Source organism: Pituophis catenifer, unplaced genomic scaffold, assembly GCF_029215685.1.
Source record: "Pituophis catenifer annectens isolate HBS135680 unplaced genomic scaffold, rPitCat1.0.hap2 SCAF_3, whole genome shotgun sequence".
Lineage (NCBI taxonomy): Eukaryota > Metazoa > Chordata > Lepidosauria > Squamata > Colubridae > Pituophis > Pituophis catenifer.
The window spans coordinates 162,156,801-162,180,900 of record NW_027256883.1 but is presented as its reverse complement, the minus strand read 5'-3'; the positions used below and the strand labels follow the sequence as shown (position 1 = coordinate 162,180,900).

At 38.1% G+C, this 24,100-nt stretch overlaps 1 protein-coding gene across 1 annotated transcript; it reads left to right on the top strand.

Moving 5' to 3' along the window:
- Positions 1-35: 35 nt before the first annotated feature.
- On the top strand, positions 36-24,100 carry SLC6A17 (solute carrier family 6 member 17). The gene is made up of 11 exons (XM_070939653.1): positions 36-315; positions 11,713-11,870; positions 14,022-14,148; positions 14,827-15,008; positions 16,662-16,772; positions 18,349-18,590; positions 18,913-19,105; positions 20,801-20,993; positions 22,215-22,374; positions 22,614-22,776; positions 23,729-24,100. Exons 1-11 carry the CDS (start codon positions 36-38, stop codon positions 24,095-24,097), a joined length of 2,178 nt encoding a protein of 725 aa, XP_070795754.1. The 3' UTR covers positions 24,098-24,100.

The window sequence follows — 24,100 nt, the reverse complement described above, 5'->3', positions numbered from 1 at the left end:
ACTTAATCTATAAGGGGCTACACCAGACCATCTCAATGCCTAAGAGCAGCAAAGTAACTCAGCGAGAACAGAGCAATGAGCCTGTCACAGAATCAGTGGCTGATCTACTGGCTCTGGAGGAACCTGTGGACTACAGAAACAGCGTCTTAAATGTGGCTTCAGAAAACTGGAACAAACAGCAGGTTGGGGAAGAAGCAGATGATGACAGGCCAGCATGGAACAACAAGCTACAGTACATTTTGGCTCAAATAGGCTACTCAGTTGGCCTGGGGAATGTGTGGCGGTTTCCATATTTGTGCCAAAAGAATGGTGGAGGTAAGTGACTGCTCAGCAGAGAAGGCATCTGCTCTGCTTCTCTGTTCTAATGTAGAGGAAAGGAGGCTATTTTGTCTTGAAAGTCATGATTCGCATGTTATATTAACTACACATGTACATCCTTCATCCTCCATTATTAGCTGGGCTGACCAGATTTTCTGGTTTGAAAGGCAGAAGTTATCCATCCTTGGGTAACCCGGAGGGACTCTTCAGTTTCAGAGGAGAATCTTTTCCAACTTTCTCTGTAAAGCAGATAACATTTATAACCTACTATTGAGCAACAACTATTCCCTTGACTGTATGGTAAAGCACATTACTTTAAAGTGTATGCTCAAGTATTTTTTTTTCTTCTATTTAGCTTGTATTTAGTCTGTTTATTGCCTCCCATCAGTGGTGGGTTGCTACTGGTTTGCTCCGGATTGGGCAAACTGGTAGTGGTGGCGGTGGGAGGCTTCACCCACCCACCTGGATGCTTCTGCGCATGCACAGAAGCGTCATGAGCGAGCGCGCCCACGACCACGAGCAAACTGGTAGTGATGGGTTTTGAAACCCGCCCCTGCCACGCATCATAAATACCCAGAATCACCTTGTAGGGGAGATTAACACCATAGAAATTTAAAAACAAACAAACAAACCCACAACTCTGGGTTGGCTCACAATAATAAAACCAATATCTATAAAATCGTAAACTAGAAAAATAAAAATAAAAAACAAAAACCTGGCATCTCAGTCATCCCCTTGGGATGCCCCACAACCAGCTTCAGGAATCCTCATATCTGATACCCTTTTATAATCAAGAGGGTTCATAGAAAAATAGAAGCTGTTACCCTAAATCAAACTTTTCATGTGTTAGCACAGATTATTTCCCTAGATTATTTTGTAATTCCATCATGAACTTGTTTACTTATTTTACTTGTTTAGATAAAAAAACAGCATCTGAATCCACAAAGGACATTTTGCTTGATTTATTGGCGATTCCTTGATTGTGCTAGCAAATCTATGGTGAAAACAAATCAAACCATGATTATCTCAGAAATATTAAATAAGCTCTCTTTATTAAAAACCTCTAAACTAGTAATAATTTTAGATACATTAACCCAGTTCAGCCTTCTATGATTGAAATTTGTCAAGTTAGTTGTGATGCACAATATTCATTTAACTGTTTAATTTATATTTCAGATATATAATAATTTATGATTTGTCATCTTTTAATTAATGTATTTTATATTATTTGGTTCTTTTTTATACTCTCCAACCCACTGGATAGTTGGAAATAAATTATGGCTCGGGAATCTGTCAGGAGGATAATTCTCTGAAACTCTCCAAAATTAGAATGGAATCTAATTTGGTGGGAGAAGCTAGCAAAAGAAAGATCAAGTTTGAAAATGGGCTGCGTCCTGTTACTATGATCCATAGATTCTACACAAAGAAAATATGGGTTCTGCCTACTGTCAGTGAGAGGATGGAATTTAAGAACTCATGCTTAGCACTCTGTTGCTACCTTATTTTTGGGGGGGGGGGTGTTTCCCCCTAGTATTGTATTAATGTATGCCTGAGAGCAAAGAAAACATTAATTTTCCAGCAGGGGAGCAGAAAGAAAAAAAGTGATTGCTTATATTTTCATGCTATACTTTATCAGAAATATAAAGATGAACATTACTTTTATTTTGACATTTCCCCCTTATTTTGGTGTATTTTACAGTCTAGTAAAGGCTAGTAGGTTTACAAGAGTTAAATAAATGGGCACCCACTAGAATCCCCAAAGATGCCACACACATCATGTCATCTCACAAATGATACAAATTTATTATAATATTATGTATCATTACGCAAATGACATCTAAGTACATGGTTTGAGTAATGTATCAGGACATGTGTGATGCCCCATGCATTTTTCCAAGGAACTGGTTCCTAGTGCCCAAAAAGTTGGCTTGGGCATTTTATAGTTGAATAACATCAAACATGCACAAGCTAAAAATGTGATTAGTAAAGAATACATCTAAAGAGCAAGAAAATTGCTAAAGACAAAATTGAATGGTGGAACCACCATCAAAGTTATCAATAACTGGGCCATACCTGTGATACACTAAACTGCTAGAATTATTAATGGGACACAAGCTAAACTGGACAGTTTGGACCAAAAAAACAAGAAAACTGATGACAATTCAATATACATAACATCTCTGTGGTGACATTGATAGATTATACTTGTCCTGCAGAATTGGAAAAACAGAGGTTTACTTCAAGTCAAACAAACTGTTGAAGAAGAAAAGTGTGCATTGGCTGATTATGTAAAAAACAGTTCAGAACAAGCATTGATACAAGTTCAAAATTGGAACTTGGTAAATGTACAGGAACCTAAAAGTGGCTATCAAAAATATAATAATATAATATGATATGATATATGATATGATATAATATATGATAAAATATAATATAATAATATGATATGATATAACTATGAAGGAAAAGCATTACATGGTCAATTTTTACAAAAGATTGAGGGGAACGTGGATAAAGATAAAAACTGGCAATGACTTACAGCTCGAACATTTAAAAAAAAAGAAAGAAACTGAAGGCTTGTTTGTTAGATGTACATTAGATGTCATACCAAAAAATCTTGGACAGCACAATCTAAATATCTGGCTGTGTAACCAACTATAATCATTATTACATTTATATGGCCTCCCCCACACTCCCAATAACTCTGGAAAGTTTATAATTGATTAAAAAAAGTAAAGAATGAGAAACAAGTAAAAAAAACCCACAAAAACAACACAAGAAAAAAACAAACTTCTTGTTGTTAGTTGTGAAGTTGTGTCTAACGCATCGTGACCCCATGGACAACATTCCTCCAGGCCTTACTGTCCTCTACCATCCTCTGGAGTCCATTTAACTTCATGCCTGCTGCTTCAGTGATTCCATCCAGCCACCTCATTCTCTGTTGTCCCATTCTTCTTTTGCCTTCAATCTTTCCCAGCACTAGGCACTTCTCCAGTGAGTCCTTTCTTCTCATTAGGTGGCCAAAGTATTTGAGTTTCATCTTTGGGACCCAGCCTTCTAAAGAGCAGTCAGGGTTGATCTCCTCTAGGACTGACCGGTTTGATTGCCTTGCAATCCAAGGGACTCGCTGGAGTCTTCTCCAGCACCATAGTTCAAAGGCCTCAATTCTTTGGCTCTCAGCCTTCCTTGTGGTCCAACTTTCAAACTTGGAGGATAACAAAAAGGAAGAAAAGGGCATTGGTTGTATTGCTAGTGGTATGGGCAAAGAGCCTAGTCTTTAGAGCTTCTCAAAATGCTAATACAGTGGGAATCATTTGAATTGTGTTTATGTGTGTGACTGTGTGTGCTTCATTTCTTTGAATTGTAACCTTCCTGTCTACTCTGGTTAAGTACTCAGAGTGATTATTATGATTGACATAATTAACACATATTAATGCATCACATTGGAGGTGGTTGATGGACCAATAGCTGATTCCACTCCCACCTGCTCATTGTACGCCTTCTCTCCACAAATATTAGTCATAATTTGAAATTTGTATATTTTTTTTCAGTTAGATATATGGGAGTCTATATGGCTTTATTGTTTTTACTCTTGTGCGAGATGGTTAACAAACAAACAAAATAAATAAATATTAAATTAACCATATGCGTGTGCGTGCACACACACACACACACACACATCTTGCAAATTGGGAGAGTGGTTTAAACATAAGAATTGTAAACTGCCCAGAGTCATTTGGCTGAGATGGGCAACTATAGAAGTTGGATAAATAAATAAAAAGAGCAAATGCATTTTATTAGCTGGAGAGCAATGTAGTACAAGATAATTTTTATCAAAAAATGTTGGTCCATTGTATTTTGCAATTTATGTTATAAAAATAATGTTCATTATTTTTGTAATTAATACATTTAATTTTGGTAGACAATATCATCTTTTTCCTGCTAAAACATTCAAATTGTTTTCATGCATAATCCAACATACATATGCTGCATAGAGAGAACAGTTTTCTACTGAAAATGTGTTGCCAGTTCTTTTTTTATTTTAGAACACTGTGCTCAGGAGCTGACAAAATGATGCTGCATTTGTTGGACATTTCCATGAAATGAAGTACCTCAATTGTTCAGCTGAATGTGCAACCCAAATTATATCTGCTAGTTGTAGCTGCTGATCCTCTACCTCTTTGGTATATTTATTTGTTATTTGTTATTTTATTTTATTTGATTTTTATACCGCCCTTCTCCAACAAGACTCAGGGCGGTGAACAGCCGAGATAAAACATAACATATGAAATTTAAAAAACAGTTTAAAAGACATTAAATAGTTTCAGCCCTCAATTTAAAACAACCCAGTTAAAACCAATTTCAAATTAAAACTGAAAGGATGGGATCAAGCCAGCCAGGCTAAACGAAATAGATGAGTTTTCAGGGCCCGACGAAAAGTCCAGAGGTCTGGTATCGTGCGTATCTCTGGGTATATGCCTTGGTACTTGCATCTGTTTCTAGAGTTTATCTGCTTGCTGATTTCTTAGAATTTCTTTGATCTAATTCTGACCATCTTAGCATATTGTGCCACCAGAATGTTCTTGAATAGAGAATTCCTGTTTGTTGGAAAATTATTCCTGCATTTATATGATTTTTCCCCCCATAATGGACTTGAAGAAGATAGATATAGGGTAGTTTGCCATCTGGTCCCTGAGCATGTTCAGAGTCTTCATTAACTTTAAAATTAACTTTAAAAGTCGCTCCAAAAATATATGCCACCAAATAAAGACTGAAAGCACCAATTACCACACCAAACAAGAAGAGAACCTCCTGTGCATGAGATCCAACCGTGCCTTCTATAATTTTGTAAACAACAAACTTAAAGACTCGAGATCCATCCCATCCCTAAAAGGACCTAACGATAAAGAATGCAATGATGAAGCGGTTAAAGCAAACCTCTTCAACACATTCTTTGGCTAAGTCTTTGTAAACAGCAATGGCTCATGCCCAACATTCCCTAGTCGTACCACTAATAACTACAACAATCTAACACAAATAGATTTCACAGAAGATAAAGTTGAAAAGGTACTACGCAGACTAAAACCATCTCTATCTATCGGACCTGATGGACTATGTGCATACTTCTTAAAAAAGCTTTCCACTGCTATAGCAGAACCCTGAAGCATAATCTTTGAAAAATCCTTCAGGACCAGCTCCCTACCCAACCTATGGTCACTAGCCACGGTCATCCCTATTTTCAAAAAAGGAGACCCCAGCCTAGTTGAAAATTACAGACTAATCTCTTTATGCTGCATCACCTGCAAAATCATGGAATCAATCATTAACCAATCCATTACCCTCCACCTAGAAACAAACATCCTACTCTCTAATAAACAATTTGGTTTCAGAAAAAAATTATCCTGTAATCTACAACTCCTACACTGCAAAAATATATGGACTACAAATCTCGATCAGAGCAAAGCAATAGATGCAATTTACATAGACTTCTGTAAAGGCTTTGATTCAGTGGTACATGGCAAACTACTTCTAAAACTAAAATGCTATGGCATCTCTGGACCCCTGCATAATTGGACAGCAATTGGACAACAAGTGGTCAAAATAGGGAACACCCTATCAAATCCTGCACCTGTTAATAGCGGTGTCCCCCAAGGCAGCGTTCTAGGACCAACATTCTTCATACTATACATAAATGGCCTTTGCGATCATATTATAAGCAACTGTGTTCTCTTCGCCGATTATGCAAAAATATTTAACACTACCAACAATGTTGCTACCCTTCAAAAAGACCTTGAGTTTGTGTCAGAATGGTCAAACAATTGGCAACTCCAAATCTCAACCAATAAATGCTCTGTCTTACACATTGGCAAAAAGAATCAGAACACAAAATACAAGCTGAGTGGACATGACCTTGTAGATGACCCTCACTCTGTCAAGGACCTTGGAGTACTCATATCTAATGATCTAAGTGTCAAAGCCAACTGTAACAACATCGCCAAAAAGGCATTAAGAATTGTAAACCTAATTTTGCATAGCTTCTTCTCCAGTAATATCACACTACTAACCAGAGAATACAAAACATTTGCTAGACCAATTCTCAAATACAGCTCATCTGTCTGGAATCCGCACTGCATATCAGACATCAAACGTGTCCTGAAATATTTCACAAGAAGAGTCCTCCACTCCTCTGCTCGCAACGAAATACCTTATGCCACCAGACTGGAAATTTGGGGCCTAGATAACATAGAACTACACCGTCTTCAGTATGACCTAAACGTAGCTCATAAAATTATCTGCTACAATGTCCTACCTGTTAATGACTACTTCAGCTTTAACCACAACAATACATGAGCACACAATAGATACAAACTTAAAGAGAACCACTTCATACTCGATTGCAGAAAATATGACTTCAGCAACAGAGTGGTCAATGCCTGGAATGCACTACCTGACTCTGTGGTTTCATCCCAAAACCTCCACAATGTTAACCTAAGACTGTCTACTGTTGACCTCACCCCATTCCTAAGAGGTCTGTAAGGGGCGTGCATAAGAGTACCAGCGTGCCTACCATCCCTGTCCTAATGTTTCCTCTATTTGTATCTATTTTATGTATTCAGTTCATGCTTATACATATTTATTACGTAATACGTTCTTGACAAATAAATAAAATAAATTAAAAAATAAAAGATTACTATGTCATGTGTATTTGAAGCTTTATGAAATCTATCTCCCGGGTGAGTTCATCTGGCATCTTCCTTATAAACTTTTAAACTCAGATACAGATTTCTTTTTTAATATCAGATTTTTTAAATGAATGATTATGGTGTGTTTGTATGTCGATAATATATCTGCAGTTTCCTCTCCTTTTTTAAAAACTTGCACTCAATCACCTGCATTTCTGATGCTCATTTCATACTTTTGAATTTCAAGTCCAGCAGACTATGCTCCACTAATAATAGAAGATACATGGAATTATATTGTTAATTTGCTGTGAATCGTTTCTTTCTCGTTCTATTTTTAAGCATTTTGATTTTAAACCATGTTTATTATTAGCTACCCTAAGATTTAATATTTAAAAGCTGAGAGTCTGGTCTCTACATAAATAATACAAAATGCAAACATACCTGCAGTTATCTGACAGCACTTGTATTGAGTATACCTCAATAAAATTGTGCTGCCATTGTCTTGAATGTTGTGTTTCAGCCTTTTGTGCTGAACATCAGGCCATCCCAAAGCTTCATCTGTAAAATCATTTTTAAAATATGTTTATGCAGGTGTTTTCAGCCTATGGGTCACTGATTGTGTGCAGTCCTAAGCAACCGCTATGAAGCTCACCTTGGCCACACAGCTCTTCCTCACGGTTGTCCACATTTCTAGCTGCCTGCTCATTGGTGGGCCACCAGAGAGTGCTGTTGTATTAAGAAGGAAGCTTACCATATATTTGTTTTCCAAGCACAGTTTTGAGAAAGAGGATTTATATATTATATATATGTGCACACCTGTATAGAAATTTGACTGATCCTTTCATTCAGTATTGATCAAAGTATGAAGCAGTTTAGCAATGAATGGTGGTCCTATTGCTGTAGGGAATGTTATGGAGATTCACTTAAGATAGTGATGTAAGGTAAAGGTAAAGGTCCCCCTCGCACATATGTGCTAGTCGTTCCTGACTCTAGGGGGCGGTGCTTATCTCCGTTTCAAAGCTGAAGAGCCAGCGCTGTTCGAAGATGTCTCCGTGGTCATGTGGCTGGCATGGATTGGCCAAAGGCACACAGAACGCTGTTACCTTGCCACTCTGTTTTTCTACTTGCATTTTTTACGTGCTTTTGAACTGCTAGGTTGGCAGAAGCTGGGAAAAGTAACGGGATCTCTCCCCATTACACGGCACTAGGGATTCGAACCACTGAACTGCCGACCTTTCGATTGACAAGCTCAGCGTCTTAGCCACTGAGCCACCACGTCCCTCAGTGATGTAAAGGTTTATGCTTTAGTGTTATTTCAGGGTTATATTATTTTCTTGTGACCATGGGAGAAAACATGCTGTTATTTGTTTGGTTGGTGGGACTTTTAATCAGATGCAACCTGTTTGGAGCTTTCACAGGGGTGAGAAAGATTTGGGGTAGGGCCAGAGTTGTGGCAATTATTGCACCAATAGTATTGTGTGAGTGCCTTATTCCCCCCCCCCCAAACTGCTTATCCAGCTATTCTGAATGTGAGGGAGGTTTTTTAAATCTTGCTGATGCTGAATGTGCTTGGAATATTAGTAGGAGGAGGGAGGGCTCACTTTATGTTAGTGGGCAACTTCTAAGCGTTCGTATTTTTAGATTTTCTGATCAGCTATTTATATTTCTCAATCTACCCAGTTAATTCTTTTCTGTCCATTTAACCTAAGAATTATAGTGCTGCTATTTTAAGAATCTTTTATGAAGAAGTTTCATTTAGCATTTCCAGGAATTGTTCTTTTTCAGCGCAGAGCTGCTGTGGGGGACAATAAATGCAAAAGGCAGCATATGATTATGGTAGATGTGAGGTTGATGAGGACATTGATTGGCTCGGATAAATTGCTGAGCAATATTTTGCTTAACCATTATTTATTAAATAAATAAATCACATCTGGCTGGGCTCACATCACATGCTGTGCTACAAAATATGTATAAAATGTACACTGCACTGAATCAGAACCAGACAAGGCTTATGATGGCTTAGCACAATCACTGAATGTCTATCTGAAAATGAAACGGGTGTTAATTTTACAAATATGCACATACATTTATTGTAAAAAGCTTACTCATCCATCCACCCATCAATTTAATTGCTGCTGAAATCACTGCAGCCCTTGAGTGGTTTATGTATCCGATATCCATTTCTAACATTAAAAACTCATCTGACAAAATAAATAAATAAAACTAATTAAATATAAAATAATAATTTAATTAAAAAGAAAACAAAAAACAATAAACTCAAAGGGCAGATTCAATAGACCTCTAGGTCTTTTTCTGCCATCAGTTTTCTATGCTTGTAAAATTCCTGCTAATATACAAAGATTATTTAACGTTCCCATGTTTCTACTCTCACTAATGCAATTTCTAAAACTAACACCGAATCATCTGCAAATACCCTTAACTATTAACTTAACTAATAACATTAACCCCCATAAGTCTCTGATCTTATGTCTCTGAAAACCCAAAATGAACAAAAGTGGAGGCAGTGGACATCCTTGTCATCCATTTTGAATTACCTAAAGTTTTGTTAGTTCTCCATTAACAATTATTTGTTCTTTCTGAAAAGTACAGCTAGATCTCACCCATTTAATAAAATTATCTCTAAGGTTCATACAATATGTTTCAGAATTTTAAACAAAATAATCCAATTCAAATAGTTAAAGGCCTTCTTTGCATCAATGTTTTTTAAATAAAAACTCATATTGGTCTTCATTAACAAACTCATGTAAAATTACTTTCAACCTTTCAACTAAAATTACGGCAAGCTGTTTATAATCCTTCTTCTGTAAAGATATTAGTTGATTGTTCTTTGTTCAAGTCAAATCTTGTCCCTCTTAAGGCATTAATGTTATATTTTCTGCAATCAATCTGGTGAAATGCCCTTATCTGTAAGTTGTTCTAGTAAACTCCTGCATCCTTCTCCCAGTTTGGCAACTTTCTTTATAGTTGCCATGGTAAAAAAAATGAAAGTGTGTCAATTACTGTGCTGAAAGTAAAAGGCAGGCATTTCCTTTTTTCTGTTTTGCTTCTATCCTTAACACTTTAGTCCCAATTATCTCTCTATGGTTACAGTCCCACAACATAGCTCATATTATTCTTTTCTTCTTGTTTTGTAAAATCTTCCAACTACTACTGTCCTTAAAAATAAACAATATTCCTAGGAAGGTGTGATCTAATTAATTTTACTATTTTCAAAGGTACTTTTGTCAGAAAAAAAACCCTTCTATTTTTAAAAATCTCTGTCCCCTTTGTCTGCTTGAAACTTTCCTAGATCACAATCTTCTTAAACTTTTGACTTTTAAAATGAAATGCCTTAAAATAGCATCTACCCAACCCCCTATCTTAATTTGAAAAGTAAGCCATTCACCAAAATCTTCACTGCCATTTAGGTTATCTCTCTTATGTCTATAAGGCTGAACAGCAGTTAAGGGCACATTGTAAATCGCTTGGCTATTGGCTCCCAAGATGCTCAACTGGCAATTGGTCACAAGTAACTCAGTTCCTGTGCTCCTCTCATGGGGAACAGTTCTTCCAGAGCAGGGGTGAAATGCTCCCGGTTCGGACTGGATCACCCGATCTGGTAGTGATGGAGGCGGGTGGTTCGGAGAACCAGTAGCAAAAATCCCTGCCCCCCCCATGCCCAGCTAAGCCGCACAATCATCAGAGGCTTTTTCTTTTAATTTTTAAAAGCATTTTTTCTACAATCTCTTCGGCTGAAAAAATGCTTTTAAAAGTAAAAAAAAAGCCTCTGATGATCACGCAGCTCAGCTGGGATCATCAAAGGGATCATCTGCTGATGATCCCAGCTGAGTTGCTTGATCAGCAGAGGTTTTGTTTCTTTTAAAAGCCTCTGATGATCCAAGCTGAGTTGCCTGATCGGCAGAGGTTTTGTTTCTTTTAAAAGCCTCTGATGATCCAAGCTGAGTTGCCTGATCGGCAGAGGTTTTTTTTCTTTTAAAAGCCTCTGATGATCCAAGCTGAGTTGCCTAATCAGCAGAGGCTTTTTTTCTTTTAAATGCCTCTGACGATCCAAGCTGAGTTGCCTGATCGGCAGAGGCTTTTAAAAGAAAAAAAAGTGGGCGATCACCTGATTTCTCCTTCCTACAGAGAATTTCCTCTCAAAACTGTCTCCTGGTGTGCTGTGCTGTTTCTGCTTGTGGAGGCCCTGGTGGAGAAAACTAACCAGCCATCTCACCACACCCGGAAGCCCCTCTTACTTTTTCTTTTAGCCTTGATGTAAATGTCTTTCTCTTTGCAGAAAATCTACATCCTACTGCCTGTATTTATCCGAAATGTGGTAGATGTCATTTCCTCAGATAGACTTTAATGATCCAACACTGCAATTTTAAAACAGAAGCAATTTTAAAACAGAAGCAATTTTAAAAGAGAAGATGATATGGCCATTTGTTTATTTCCCTTTGGGGAAACATATAAAGCCATGAAGCAATGTGATAAAGCAAGGTTTTTGCTTCAGAGCTGAATAAAAATGTGGCCTCATTCTGAAGAGCTAACCAAAGCCACTTGCTGTCTGAAACCCCAAATGGGTTTTTAAACCTTTGCCTCATGCATGCTGTTCGGTCTGCCTACAAGTGTTTAGGGCCAGATGATTTTTTTCTTGTGATCTATAGCAGAAAAAGAAATGTCTCTAATTAAACATTCTTTTCCCTTTCAGGTGCTTATCTAGTCCCCTATCTCATCCTGCTCATCCTTATTGGAGTCCCTCTCTTTTTCCTGGAACTGGCTGTAGGGCAGAGAATCCGCCGGGGCAGCATAGGAGTGTGGAATTATGTTTGCCCTCGATTAGGTGGCATTGGATTTTCCAGCCTCTTAGTGAGTGATTGGATGAGTTTATATGTCTTATACAGGCTATAAATGGGTGGATAATATTATGTAGGAAAAAAAATCCGGATGCAGTAGTAAATTTGTGCATGATTTACAGAAGGTGGACCAAAATTCATAACTCCCAGTTATCTAACGGAAACAGCTAAAAAGGAAAGGAAAAAACCTGGGATGATTAGCTCAATAAATTCTTCTAAAATTTAGGAAGTTTGGGGTTACCTGGATAGGGTTTGTTTGTTTTTTTGCAACTCCATTCTATAATGGTTCATAAAATAAAGCTTTTGTATACAGCTTTATACAGATCTGCCTGTTGATTCATGTCAAAGTTCTAACAGAGAAAAAAAGAAGATACTGACTGGCCATCAATAATCTTAAATAAAGTCATTACCTATAGCTAAGGGTGACTAATTATGAAATAATAGAATAAAAATATGTTGATATGTGGAGTCAATGAGGGATCTGAAATTCATGTTTAGGACAGCTTTAAAAAAAAACAAGCAAAAATCTGCACAATGTCATAAAGGGAATGTCATCAAAGTTAAATGCGTTATATGTTCTACTTGTGTGTATCAACATTCATTGCCTTCTCCTAAAACTCCATTTTTTTTTCTGATTAAGAATTTAGGAAATAATCAGGCTGTTAGCATAAGAAAAAAAAAAGAGCCATTTAGGTTGGAGACATTTTATAAAATGTGATGACTTCTAACTTCTAAACAACTGTGCGACAGTACATTACCACTGCAAAAAAATTAATTCAGTATTGGAGAAATATTACAAGTCATCCTTTCCAGTATTTATTTCTAAGTGAAATGCCTAAAATGTCAAGCAGTCTAATGGAGGCAAAAGAAACATGATCTTGCTGGAAGATCTAAAAAGGAATAAATAATGCTGAAAACTAGGGGAGTTATGATGAAGTGAAGAATATTGAGTTTATTTTGCATATTCTCCTACTGGATTTTACAATATTATATAAATTGTAGTTAATGCTGGAATTTAACTCATTAGGAGAATGGCACTGGTGGAGAGCAACCATTTTTCAATGGAAAAGATGGCAACTTGTGAAGTTGTACATGAGTTTCTTAATTTAACACCATCAATTTCCAGCAAAAATCTCTTCCATAAAAGTTCCACTGACCAGTTATTTGAGAATTATCAGAATAATGTAACCATTTTATCAGCATTTTATCTCCATACTACACTTTCTTGCTATTATTATTAAATTCAACTTAATTGAAAAAACATGAAGTCAAAATTCAATACAAAACAGAATGATTCATCTTTTCAAATTATTTTTTTTTCTGTTTTATTCAACATCAGATTTCTCTTTTGATCTAATGGCAATAGGTCAAGGTCATCAAATTTTAATTAAGATAAATTTCTGTTTCAGCTTGGTTTTTTAATTTTTTTTTTGCCTGATAAACATTTTATATTTAGCTCAAGAGCTCTTATATAGTTTGACAGTTGCCATCTTTTCAATCAATGTTCCATAGGAGGATCATAAGGCAGAACATCCCCTGCTGGATTACTCCTTTTTGAAAATCAGTGAGCAGCTGGCAAATGGGAAAATAATACAATCTTTCAATCAAATCATTCTATGACCATATTAAACCCAACAAATGCTGGTTAAAGATCCATACAGTGGGTTAAACTTCTATAAACAAAGGGATTCTATGACATGTATATTATTGTAGTACTCATATAATTTATCTGCACTGAGCTTATTCCATATTTGCTTCTGATTCAAAATTATCCACATATTCAAAGGAGAAAATACATCAACACCCAGATAGGCTTCTGTGTCACATTTAATGTACACTCACATTTCTTGCTCATGCACACTGGGTGAAACAGATCTATGCCATCCACTGAGTGAAAACATGATCTACAGTCCCTGAATTAGATTGGCTCTTCAGGAGCATTCTGTTGGCATATAAATGCTCCCAGATCCATGGCAATTTAGAGATTAAATATGTTCACAAAACTATTCATAATGAAAGTCCAGGTATGCGATATGCTAAATAAGTAAGTAAATAAATGGCAATGTGCCATTTTCTGGGGTTCACTTTAGAAGTTCCTCTTCCTTTGTTTGAATGAAATATTATTATGTAATAGCTAGACATCATTTCCATTTCCTTTTGCCAGGTCTCCTTGTTTGTTGGACTCTATTATAATGTGATCATTGGATGGAGCATCTTCTACTTTTTCAAATCCTTCCAGTATCCTTTACCTTGGAGTGAATGTCCTGTTTTAAAAAATGGCTCAGTGGCAAGTGAGTAGCCAGTTTTTGCAACTCTCTGTATAGGGGAAAGAAGATGAGGCAAATTTCCATTTTAATTGTCTACTTTTTATTAGAATAATAAAAGCCATAAAGATAATTGTTGAAATAGTACTTAATGCTGCTTTCTACTAATCCCATTTAGAACGGTGGGATATGCTCACCTTTTTTTTTCCTTCTGTGAGCAGCACAAAGTATTCATTTGCCTGTATCTGAAAGTAATCATGTTGCTCTCTTTTTCTGTGATGTTAAGAGTGTAGCGTAGCCCAGGCTTCCATTCCAAGAAAAAGACAATAGCTTAGGTCTGTTTCATCCTGCTAGAATAAAAGATTGTATTAGCTGGTAAGAAATAGTTTTGCCCAAAGGATGCAACCGAGATACTTTGGAAGTTAATGGAGCATTTAATAGACTTTGAACATCTCCCAGCACATAGATGAATCTTTTATAGTGAATATAAATCACCCCATTTATTTAATCTTTAATTTTGGATAGCAACATTCTCCCCACGTCCATTTCTGAAAAAGACCTCTAGGCATATTTCCTGATGTGTCCTTACGGATTGGTTCTAAATAAATTCTACCTCACTTAGCTACACCTGAAGCATGCCACTATCAAATGCCAACTCAAAGATCTGTAGGAAATCTATTCAACCCAAGTTCTTATCCTCTGCAGTCATAGAACCGGAATGTGACAAAAGCTCTGCAACTACTTTCTTCTGGTATCGTGATGCCCTGGATATTTCCAACTCCATTTCAGAGAGTGGTGGACTTAACTGGAGAATGACCTTATGCCTGCTGATAGCTTGGAGCATTGTAGGCTTGGCTATGATCAAAGGAATCCAATCCTCAGGAAAGGTAAATATCACGGGTGATGGGTTGAAACAGAGAATAACAGGACTTTTAGAATTGATTGAGAGCCCTTCTTTTAAAATCAGTAGTCATCCAGAGTGTTCAAGTGAATGCTGAAAACATGAAGATTTTGTCTCAACACTTGCCAAGTAAGCCTGTTCCATGTTCCATGGTCCTGTGCTTTTTGGTAGTTATTTAAAAGACAAGCATGTGAACAGGCCCATGGCAACCATGAGGATTATATTCACCAGAGGTGGTATTCAGCTGGTTCAGACCGGTTCTGGAGAACTGGTAGTGGAAATTTTGAGTAGTTCAGAGAACCAGCAAATACCACCTCTGACTGGCCCCGCCCTCATCTATTCGCTGCCTCCTAAGTCCCAGCTGATCGAGTCCCAGGTGATCGGCTGGGTCTTCTTTTGTTGCCCTGCACAGGGAGCTGGAAAGCAGGTTAGTGGGGTGGGGAGGGAATGGAGACTTTACAGTATCCTTCTCCTAGAGTGGGGTGGAAATGGAGATTTTACAATAAGCTTCCCCTGGAGTGGGGTGGAAATGGAGATTTTACAGTATTCTTTCCCATGGAGTGGGGAGGAAATGGAGACTTTACAGTATCCTTCCCCTGGAGTGGGGTGGAAATGGAGATTTTACAGTATCCTTTCCCCTGGAGTGGGGTGGAAATGGAGATTTTACAGTATCCTTTCCCCTGGAGTGGGGAGGAAATGGAGATTTTACAGTATCCTTCCCCTGGAGTGGGGTGGAAATGGAGACTTTACAGTATCCTTCCCCTGGAATGGGGAGGAAATGGAGACTTTACACTATCCTTCCCCTGGAGTGGGGAGGAAATGGAGACTTTACAGTATCCTTCTCCTGGAGTGGGGTGGAAATGGAGATTTTACAGTATCCTTTCCCCTGGAGTGGGGAGGAAATGGAGATTTTACACTGTCCTTCCCCTGGAGTGGGGAGGAAATGGAGATTTTACACTGTCCTTCCCCTGGAGTGGGGAGGAAATGGAGATTTTGCAGTATCCTTCCCCTGCCATGCCCACCAAGCCATGCCATGCCATGCCATGCCACGCCACGCCACCAAGCCACGCCCACAGAACTGATCACTGATCACACCACTGATATTCACCATTATCCAGCTCTTTCAGGGATCATTCTCTCCCCCCCCCCCTCTCTCTCTCTCTCCACACACACACACACACACACACACACACACACACACTACAAGATGATTGAACAGATTTATTGTGACAATTTTTATGGACTGTGGCTACTTCACCAGTGTAGGGATCTGATACATTTATTCCTATTTAAAATGCCGTAAGACACCATAACTCTTATTTCAACAGAGGCTCACAAACTTGTTTACTGGTGAATGTATAGCCATGTCCATATTGATTTTTTGGCAATGTGTGGAAGGGGTTGCGATCATCTTCTTCCAAAATGTTTTTCATCTTTTTCTGAGTCTAGTGGACTGCCCTTCTGGAAATCATAGTTCTGTTTACAAGGAAGGCTAGGAATATCCAGAAGATAAGTTTTCTCATCTCATCAAATTGCAATTCCCAACATTTTTATAGAAAAGTGTGAAACGTTAAAAACACTGATTAGGGTTGACGCCTATCGATGCCACTGCTGATTTACCTCACATCCTCTCCCTCAGGTGATGTATTTCAGCTCTCTCTTTCCATATGTGGTGCTGATCTGCTTCCTGATACGAGGTTTGCTTTTGAGAGGGGCAGTTGATGGGATTCTACATATGCTCACTCCTAAGGTAAAGACTTTTTAAAATACCTTGACATTATTGTTAGTTCATAGCAATTGTTCAGACAGGTGCCAGCAGTTTTTTGGAAAGATTTCAGAAGTGGTTTGCTTTCACCTCCTTCCTAGAACTGAGAGTCACCTAGTTGGCTTTGTGCCTATTAAGGTGGATCTCCAGGTTACTCCACTCTACATTCACCCTGAGAGATACGGTAGATTAGGCTGAGGAAGAAGAGTCTTCAGAGGGTCACTAAATGTACAGATAGTCCTCGACTTACAACAGTTCGTTCAGTGACCATTCAAAGTCATTGGAAAAAGTGATGTGACCATTTTTTATACTTACGACCATTGCAGCATCCCCATAGTCATGTGATCAAAATTTGGATGCAGGGCAATTCATTCATATTTATGACAGTTGCAGTGTCCAGGATCACTTGATCACCTTTTGTGATCTTCTGAAAACGTCAACAGGGAAACCAGATTCAGTTAACAACCCTGTTATTAACTTAATGACTGCAGTGATTCAACTACAATCATTAACAACTGTGGCAAAAAAGGTCATAAAATGGGGCAAAATTCACTTAATAACTGTCTCATTTATCAACACAAATTTTGGGCTCAATTGTGGTTGTAAGTCAAGGACTTCCTGTAGTTAAAACTTAAGGGAGATTTTCTGTCTCTACTCTTAGTTGTGCCTTAAGGCCCTCCCCCCCCCCAATTTTGGTACATGTCAAATATGTAGGAATAATAATCCAATTGTTGGATATTATCCCAGAATGTTAGTATCTTCCTTATGAAAATTTCTGCATCATTGGGTGAGTTTTTTTTATATTGCTTGGGGATGTTTTCAAAAATGCTTTGGAATGCCTGGATTGTCAGGCAGATGCCATCTGCAACTCCCAAAGCAGATATCATCCTTATCTGGAACTATGTGCCAGCTGTGGAGGGCAGCTGCATGATCTTGGCAAAGACGCAATTTTGAGAAAGGACAAACTAGGTGCTAAATTTGCACCCCTGAGTGGAATTTTGAAATTGAGCACCTTTGGTGAATTGAATCTGAAGTCAGCCTTCCTACATTATCTTTAATTTACTCACTACAGTACTCTTTGTGTAACCCTTATTTTTAGTTTAGTTGTGATGTTGCTCCATTGACAAATTTATTTTACAATTTGTAATTTGATGGCTACTATAGTTATAGTGTTCCAATGAGTAACAGTAGAATACTAATCAAACAGCAAAATTGTAATTCATCAAGTAAAGTTCATATAAAAATGATGTATGTTTTATGACTGTAAACTGCCCAGAAAATATAATTTATTGGGCAACATTAATATATAAACACTCCAAACAAATAATTGCCTCATTTAAATAGATCTTAAAAGTGCCCCACCTTCTTTGGATTTGCCCATTATCATCCATAATTCGATTGGCAGAGGAGAATGTTATTGGACACTTGCCAGCATATATACAAAAAGTATACCTACAATGTTTGTTTCTCCTTGTTTATAAGTTGTGATACTGTAGGTGTTTCCCTGCTCACCAATAAAGATACAGGGATGACTTGACCTTTCTGTCTCTCTTTTTTGCAGCTTGATAAAATGTTGGATCTCCAAGTATGGCGAGAAGCTGCCACTCAGGTCTTCTTTGCTCTTGGTCTAGGTTTTGGTGGAGTTATTGCCTTTTCCAGTTACAACAAGCAGGATAATAACTGCCACTTTGACGCAGCCCTTGTCTCCTTTATCAATTTCTTCACTTCCATCTTGGCCACATTGGTTGTTTTTGCTGTACTGGGCTTCAAAGCCAATGTTATGAATGAAAAGTGTGTTGTTGAGTAAGTACCCCCTTCTTTCTCTGTCCAGGTGATTTTGGCAGGGAACTCCAGCACACACAGTTATCATTTCTGAGGTGCAGCTTTATTCTGATCTGCAATTTCAGTAATCTATCATTCTCCTCCAAGTGGATTGCTATCTCAAGTTTACAGCACATAGAGATCTTTTCATTATTTAATTTCTGAAGAAATTGCTAGGAGTAATAAAACTAATTCTTCTACATCAGTCTAAAAATGATGGTTTATTTTGCTGAGAGTAGGTAGATTCATTGTATGTTGAAACCCGGAGAATGTCTCTGTAAGTACATCTATTTTTCTATCATAGGAATGCTGAGAAGATCCTGGGTTATCTGAACACAGATATGCTCAGCCATGCCCTGATACCACCCCAAGTGAACTTCTCCCATCTCACAGCCAAGGATTACACTGAAATGTATGCTGTGATAAAGACAGTGAAGAAGGATCAATTTGAGAAGCTGGGATTGGATCCCTGCCTGCTGGAAGATGAGCTTAACAAGGTATGTTTAAAGATTGGCATTTTGGGCCATCTTAATTCCTTTGAAAAGAAAGAGATGAACTACAGGAGATGAACATTATAGTTCTTCCGAGGCAATATCTCTTCCGGAATGAAGACATGATCAAATATTGCCCAGATGTCAAATCCCTTATATAAATTGACTGTAGATATTGGTTTGGTTTGTAAATAATGATAAGTTCTTAATGTGGTTTGTTTTTGACATGGTCATCACTTTGTTCTACTAGAGACTGAGGGCTAGGTTAGATGCACCTCCACCCAGTCCCTCCACAGGTAATCAACCAATGCAGTCTTAGTACTATATCCAAGTCTGACCCTAACTGAAAGAATTCTAGATTAATCTGCTTCCTCTAGAGCACTCTGAAGCTGTAATCTTATCACCTGTCCATTTCATTGGCGTCAACTGGCACAAACTCATTCCAAATAACGGGCAGTCCATGCATTAATCAACTTAACTGGACTTACACAGCCAGAGGCCAACTTAGACCTGATCTGAGGAACTTTATCTGGCAGATGTCTAGAACATTCCTCATAAGCGGCCTCTGATTCCAAACAGTGACTAAAGTTTCAGATGTATAGGATCCAGAGGCATCTTTGTAAAAGGTGATATAACCCTCTTACATTTTGCTTTGAAATAGTCAGGCTTCCCACATAATTATTTTAATCAAGAGTTAAAATAAAGCCAGTTGGGGCAAGGAATCTTGGAGATGCCAAAGAAAATCAGCCCACATGTGCCTTTGAATTATTGCTTGGATATAGGGCACGGGTGTCAAACTCGCAATGTCACATTGTCGTCACGTGACCTATCATGACTTTTTCCCCCTTCACTAAACCAGGGTTGGGTGTGGCCAGTGCATGACGCATCCAGCCCACAGCCCACAAGTTTGACACCCGATATAGGGTATAGCAGAGCAGGGATCCTTTTGCTAGTTTATCATAGAGACATGATACATAGATCCAGAATGGCTCAGATACCTTTTGTTTTTGTTGTTAATGTAATTTATTGTAGCAGAATTACAACAGCAAATGCCACCACCCACAAATATGTCACTGGTTTTTAATGTTCTGAGGTTTCTGAAATCTATTGCCAGTTAGCACCCATTTCAAGGGTACTGAGTGGAAACATCTATGATAAGAAAATGCCATTGGATGTCAAACCTGATGTGAAAGGAAGTTCATGAATTTTCTCACTGTGTAGTAGTTTTTCCCAATGTGTTGGCCATAACTTATTGAAGTGGTGGGTTTCCTTTCTCCACAGCTATTGAAAGAAAGAGGTTCAGGACTTATGGACCATGGGTGAATAAATGTGCTTGGATCATTTGAAGTTACTGATGTTGGGAAAACTTGAGGAATAAATACTCATCCCATCATATCTATGATATACATGCAATATAAAGCCAGAGTTTATTTTCTCTCTTGCAGAGCATGTATATATAGAAAGCAGCAGATGCTTGTGCAATTCTCAGTACATGCTTGCTTTTGCCTCTACTTATCCACATAGGAAATTCCCCTCATTGGACCTGAGGGTAATATGTGATTGGCTGTTTGGCTCTGAAAGCTTGTAGTTTTACAGACAGAAATCTATTGACAAGAATACACACACATACACACATCTGCTTTTATAACACTCTTTCTGTTGTCAAGAATAACCTAAGCATCTTCTTTTGGCTGTGTACAGTCAGTGCAGGGAACTGGCCTCGCATTCATAGCTTTCACAGAAGCAATGACCCACTTCCCAGCTTCTCCTTTCTGGTCAGTGATGTTCTTCCTGATGCTGATAAACCTGGGTTTGGGGAGCATGATTGGGACCATGGCTGGCATCACCACACCCATCATTGACATGTTCAAAGTGCGCAAAGAAGCATTAACAGGTAAGGCCCTTCTCAGGGAAATACAAAGAGTCTCATGGAGAAAACTGCAGTGTGAGTAATAGAGCAGTTGTAAAACCTGTGGCTTCAAGAGATATATTAGAGCTGATCACTCTGGGCCCATTAAACTGCAGGTATCCTTTCTCTTCCTCCAACATCCTAATTCAGATGTTTAATCAATGTTGCCATCAACACTGTTACTTTAAAAAGAATAGCTTTTTCTTTTCAGCATCTGGGAAGTTAATCTTACGATCATGAGTTAATGTTATTAGGAAACAAATGGACTAAATATTGGTTTACAGAACAGTTTGTGGTGAGTAGGTCTGAGCTGTGTTTGGAAAGTGATTTTCTGACTGCCTCATATTTTATGTATTGTTACTTGAAGTAAATCTTCCTGGTTTCAGTGAAATGTACTGTGATAAAATAATATATGTAATTGCAGCCCAAATGTAGCATATAAATGGGAGAATTGTCTATGGGCTAAACCTGATCTTGAGTTCACCCAATCTGCACATTCTTAACTGGAAGCATCTCTAATCTGTAAGTGTTGTGATATGTGCCATCTGCTGATTTGCTCAGGTAAAATTAAAGAGCTTTCTCTGCAATACATCACACCGTTAAGTCAAGTTTCTCCCAGACTTATTTATAGCAAAATTTGTTTTACCTTTTTCTAAAGATAAGTTATACTGTTTGTCCCATGATAGTTTGCAAGCTTTTGCATGTTTACATAGAAGCAATTCCTATGGAAGTAATCCCCATTTTCTGCAATGGCTACTTACTCTCAGGGAAACATGCACACTGAAATCATGTTTTTAAACACAGGAAGACTAAATGCTATGCTCTGTTCTGCCTTTAGTTAGCTTCCCTATAGGGATGAAGAGGGACTGCTTAGCATAAGAGGATAGTTCTTACTGTACATATAAGAAGTTCAGCTGGATCCTGCATTTGGTCTGTTACATTCATTTGCCTGTTTTGCCACTGAATGCACGTGCCAATTCTGTCATGCCTAAACATACAATAGAAGTGCATTCATTTATTCCGCAGTATGGACAATATTCATGATTTGTGAACTTCTATTTAGGACTTATTATTTTGTGCACTATTTTTTTAGGCAGTATAATTATAGCCATAGGACAAACATAACAAAATATGTTAACCGGACCAACAGCCCTTGCATCTAAGAGAAAATTATGTGTGTTAACAATTGTCATCTGCTCCTTACAGTTGGCTGTTGCATTTTCGCTTTCTTCGTGGGGCTGATCTTTGTGCAACGCTCAGGCAACTATTTCGTCACCATGTTTGATGATTACTCTGCAACGCTGCCACTCACTCTTGTGGTAATCCTGGAGAACATTACTGTGGCTTGGATTTACGGAACCAAAAAGTAAGAGTTCTTTTAAAAGGAATCAGTGGAACTGATGTTCTTATATTTCTTCCTTCTTTTGCTTCTAAAACCAATTTTTATATAATGAGCTTAATCCTCAGATTTCTTGATTCTTCTTTAGTTTTCTAATGCCAGCAAAGTTTCTTCATTTCTGAGTTTCTCCATCCAGTATGAAATAAAAAAACAGAAATCTGGGATTTGTGCTTCACCTGTTCGCTTTCTTCCTTCTCCCTTTTTAGATTCATGCAGGAATTAACAGAAATGCTGGGTTTCCGGCCTTCCGCCTATTATTTTTATACATGGAAGTACATTTCACCAATCTGTATGGCTGGCCTGATGACGGCCAGTATAATTCAGCTAGCAGTCAATCCACCAGGTTATAGTGCCTGGATAAGAGAAGAGGTGAGTCTGCATAAATTATACGTCAACATTTTCAAATCCATAAACTGTGCATCAGCATGAAACCGATCCATTTTATTTGCATAGGCTGCTGCATATCAGTTGACCATAAACAGTGTGACAATATGTAATAAAGCCACTGAATCCTCAGTGCAGATGAAATTATGTAAATACTAGATCAGGGCCCATGTACATTAAGCCAAAAGAACTCTTGTTCTGACAACAGTATGCTGATTGTATATTAGAGGTCCAAAGCACTGTGATATTTTCCTCCCCCTTCATGTAATCCTTCAAGATGGCACCATTTTTACATATCACAGTTTCATACGCTTTAAAATAAAGTAGTCCAAAATTATGTTTTGGCAGGGCACTACAAAGACTCTGACTGAAAAATGATTTAAGCATTTATTCTTTTGGCAGGAATTTCCTAGATTATGAACATGGTCCTAGATTATGAAAGCCACTTTTTCCATATCACTTTTCAAACAAAAGCGACTTGGTTGAGTTGGGTGGCTATAGTAATAAAATAAATCCTCACTAGTCAACAATAGGGAAGGATTGTACATATATTAGTGAGAGAATAAAGGTAAGGTAAAGGAATCCCTGCGGCTTTTACTCTGCCAGTGATAGCCGACTTTAGACTACTAGAATTGTATTTTTATATACTTGGAGGTGTAAGCTGCCCAAAGTGAATAGTGAATAGGAAGCAGACAGAAGTTTGACACAGAAAAGGAAGAATTTACCTATATAAAATGAAGAGAAAGGAATATTGTTTACTGGTAGCAGTTTCATTCTTGTAAACATCTCCTTTCAAAGAGTGTTCCTTCTCTAAAAGGTGATGGATGAGGAATGGTTTTATGCTTGCCTTAGTTCCAAAGAACTACTAAGCTAATTAACTTAATGTATGCATAATACCTATAATATATACCAAATTACTTTTTCCTTTTCCTTCCAGGCGGCGGAGAAATTTCTCTATTACCCCAAATGGGCAATGGGCATACTTGTGTCTCTGATCATCTTGGCCACCCTTCCGCTGCCGGTGGTCTTTGTCCTCCGCCAATTCCATCTGCTGTCAGATGGTTCTAATGCTCTGTCGGTCACATACAAAAAGGGGCGTATGATGAAGGACATATCCAACTTAGAAGACAATGATGAGACCCGTTTCATCTTGAGCAAAGTTCCTAGTGAAACTCCTTCTCCAATGCCTGCACATCGCTCTTACCTGGGCCCTGGGAGCACCTCCCCAATGGAAATGAGCAATGTTGCCAATGGACGCTACAGCAGTGGGTACCTCATGGATACCACTCCTGAATCTGAACTGTGACCA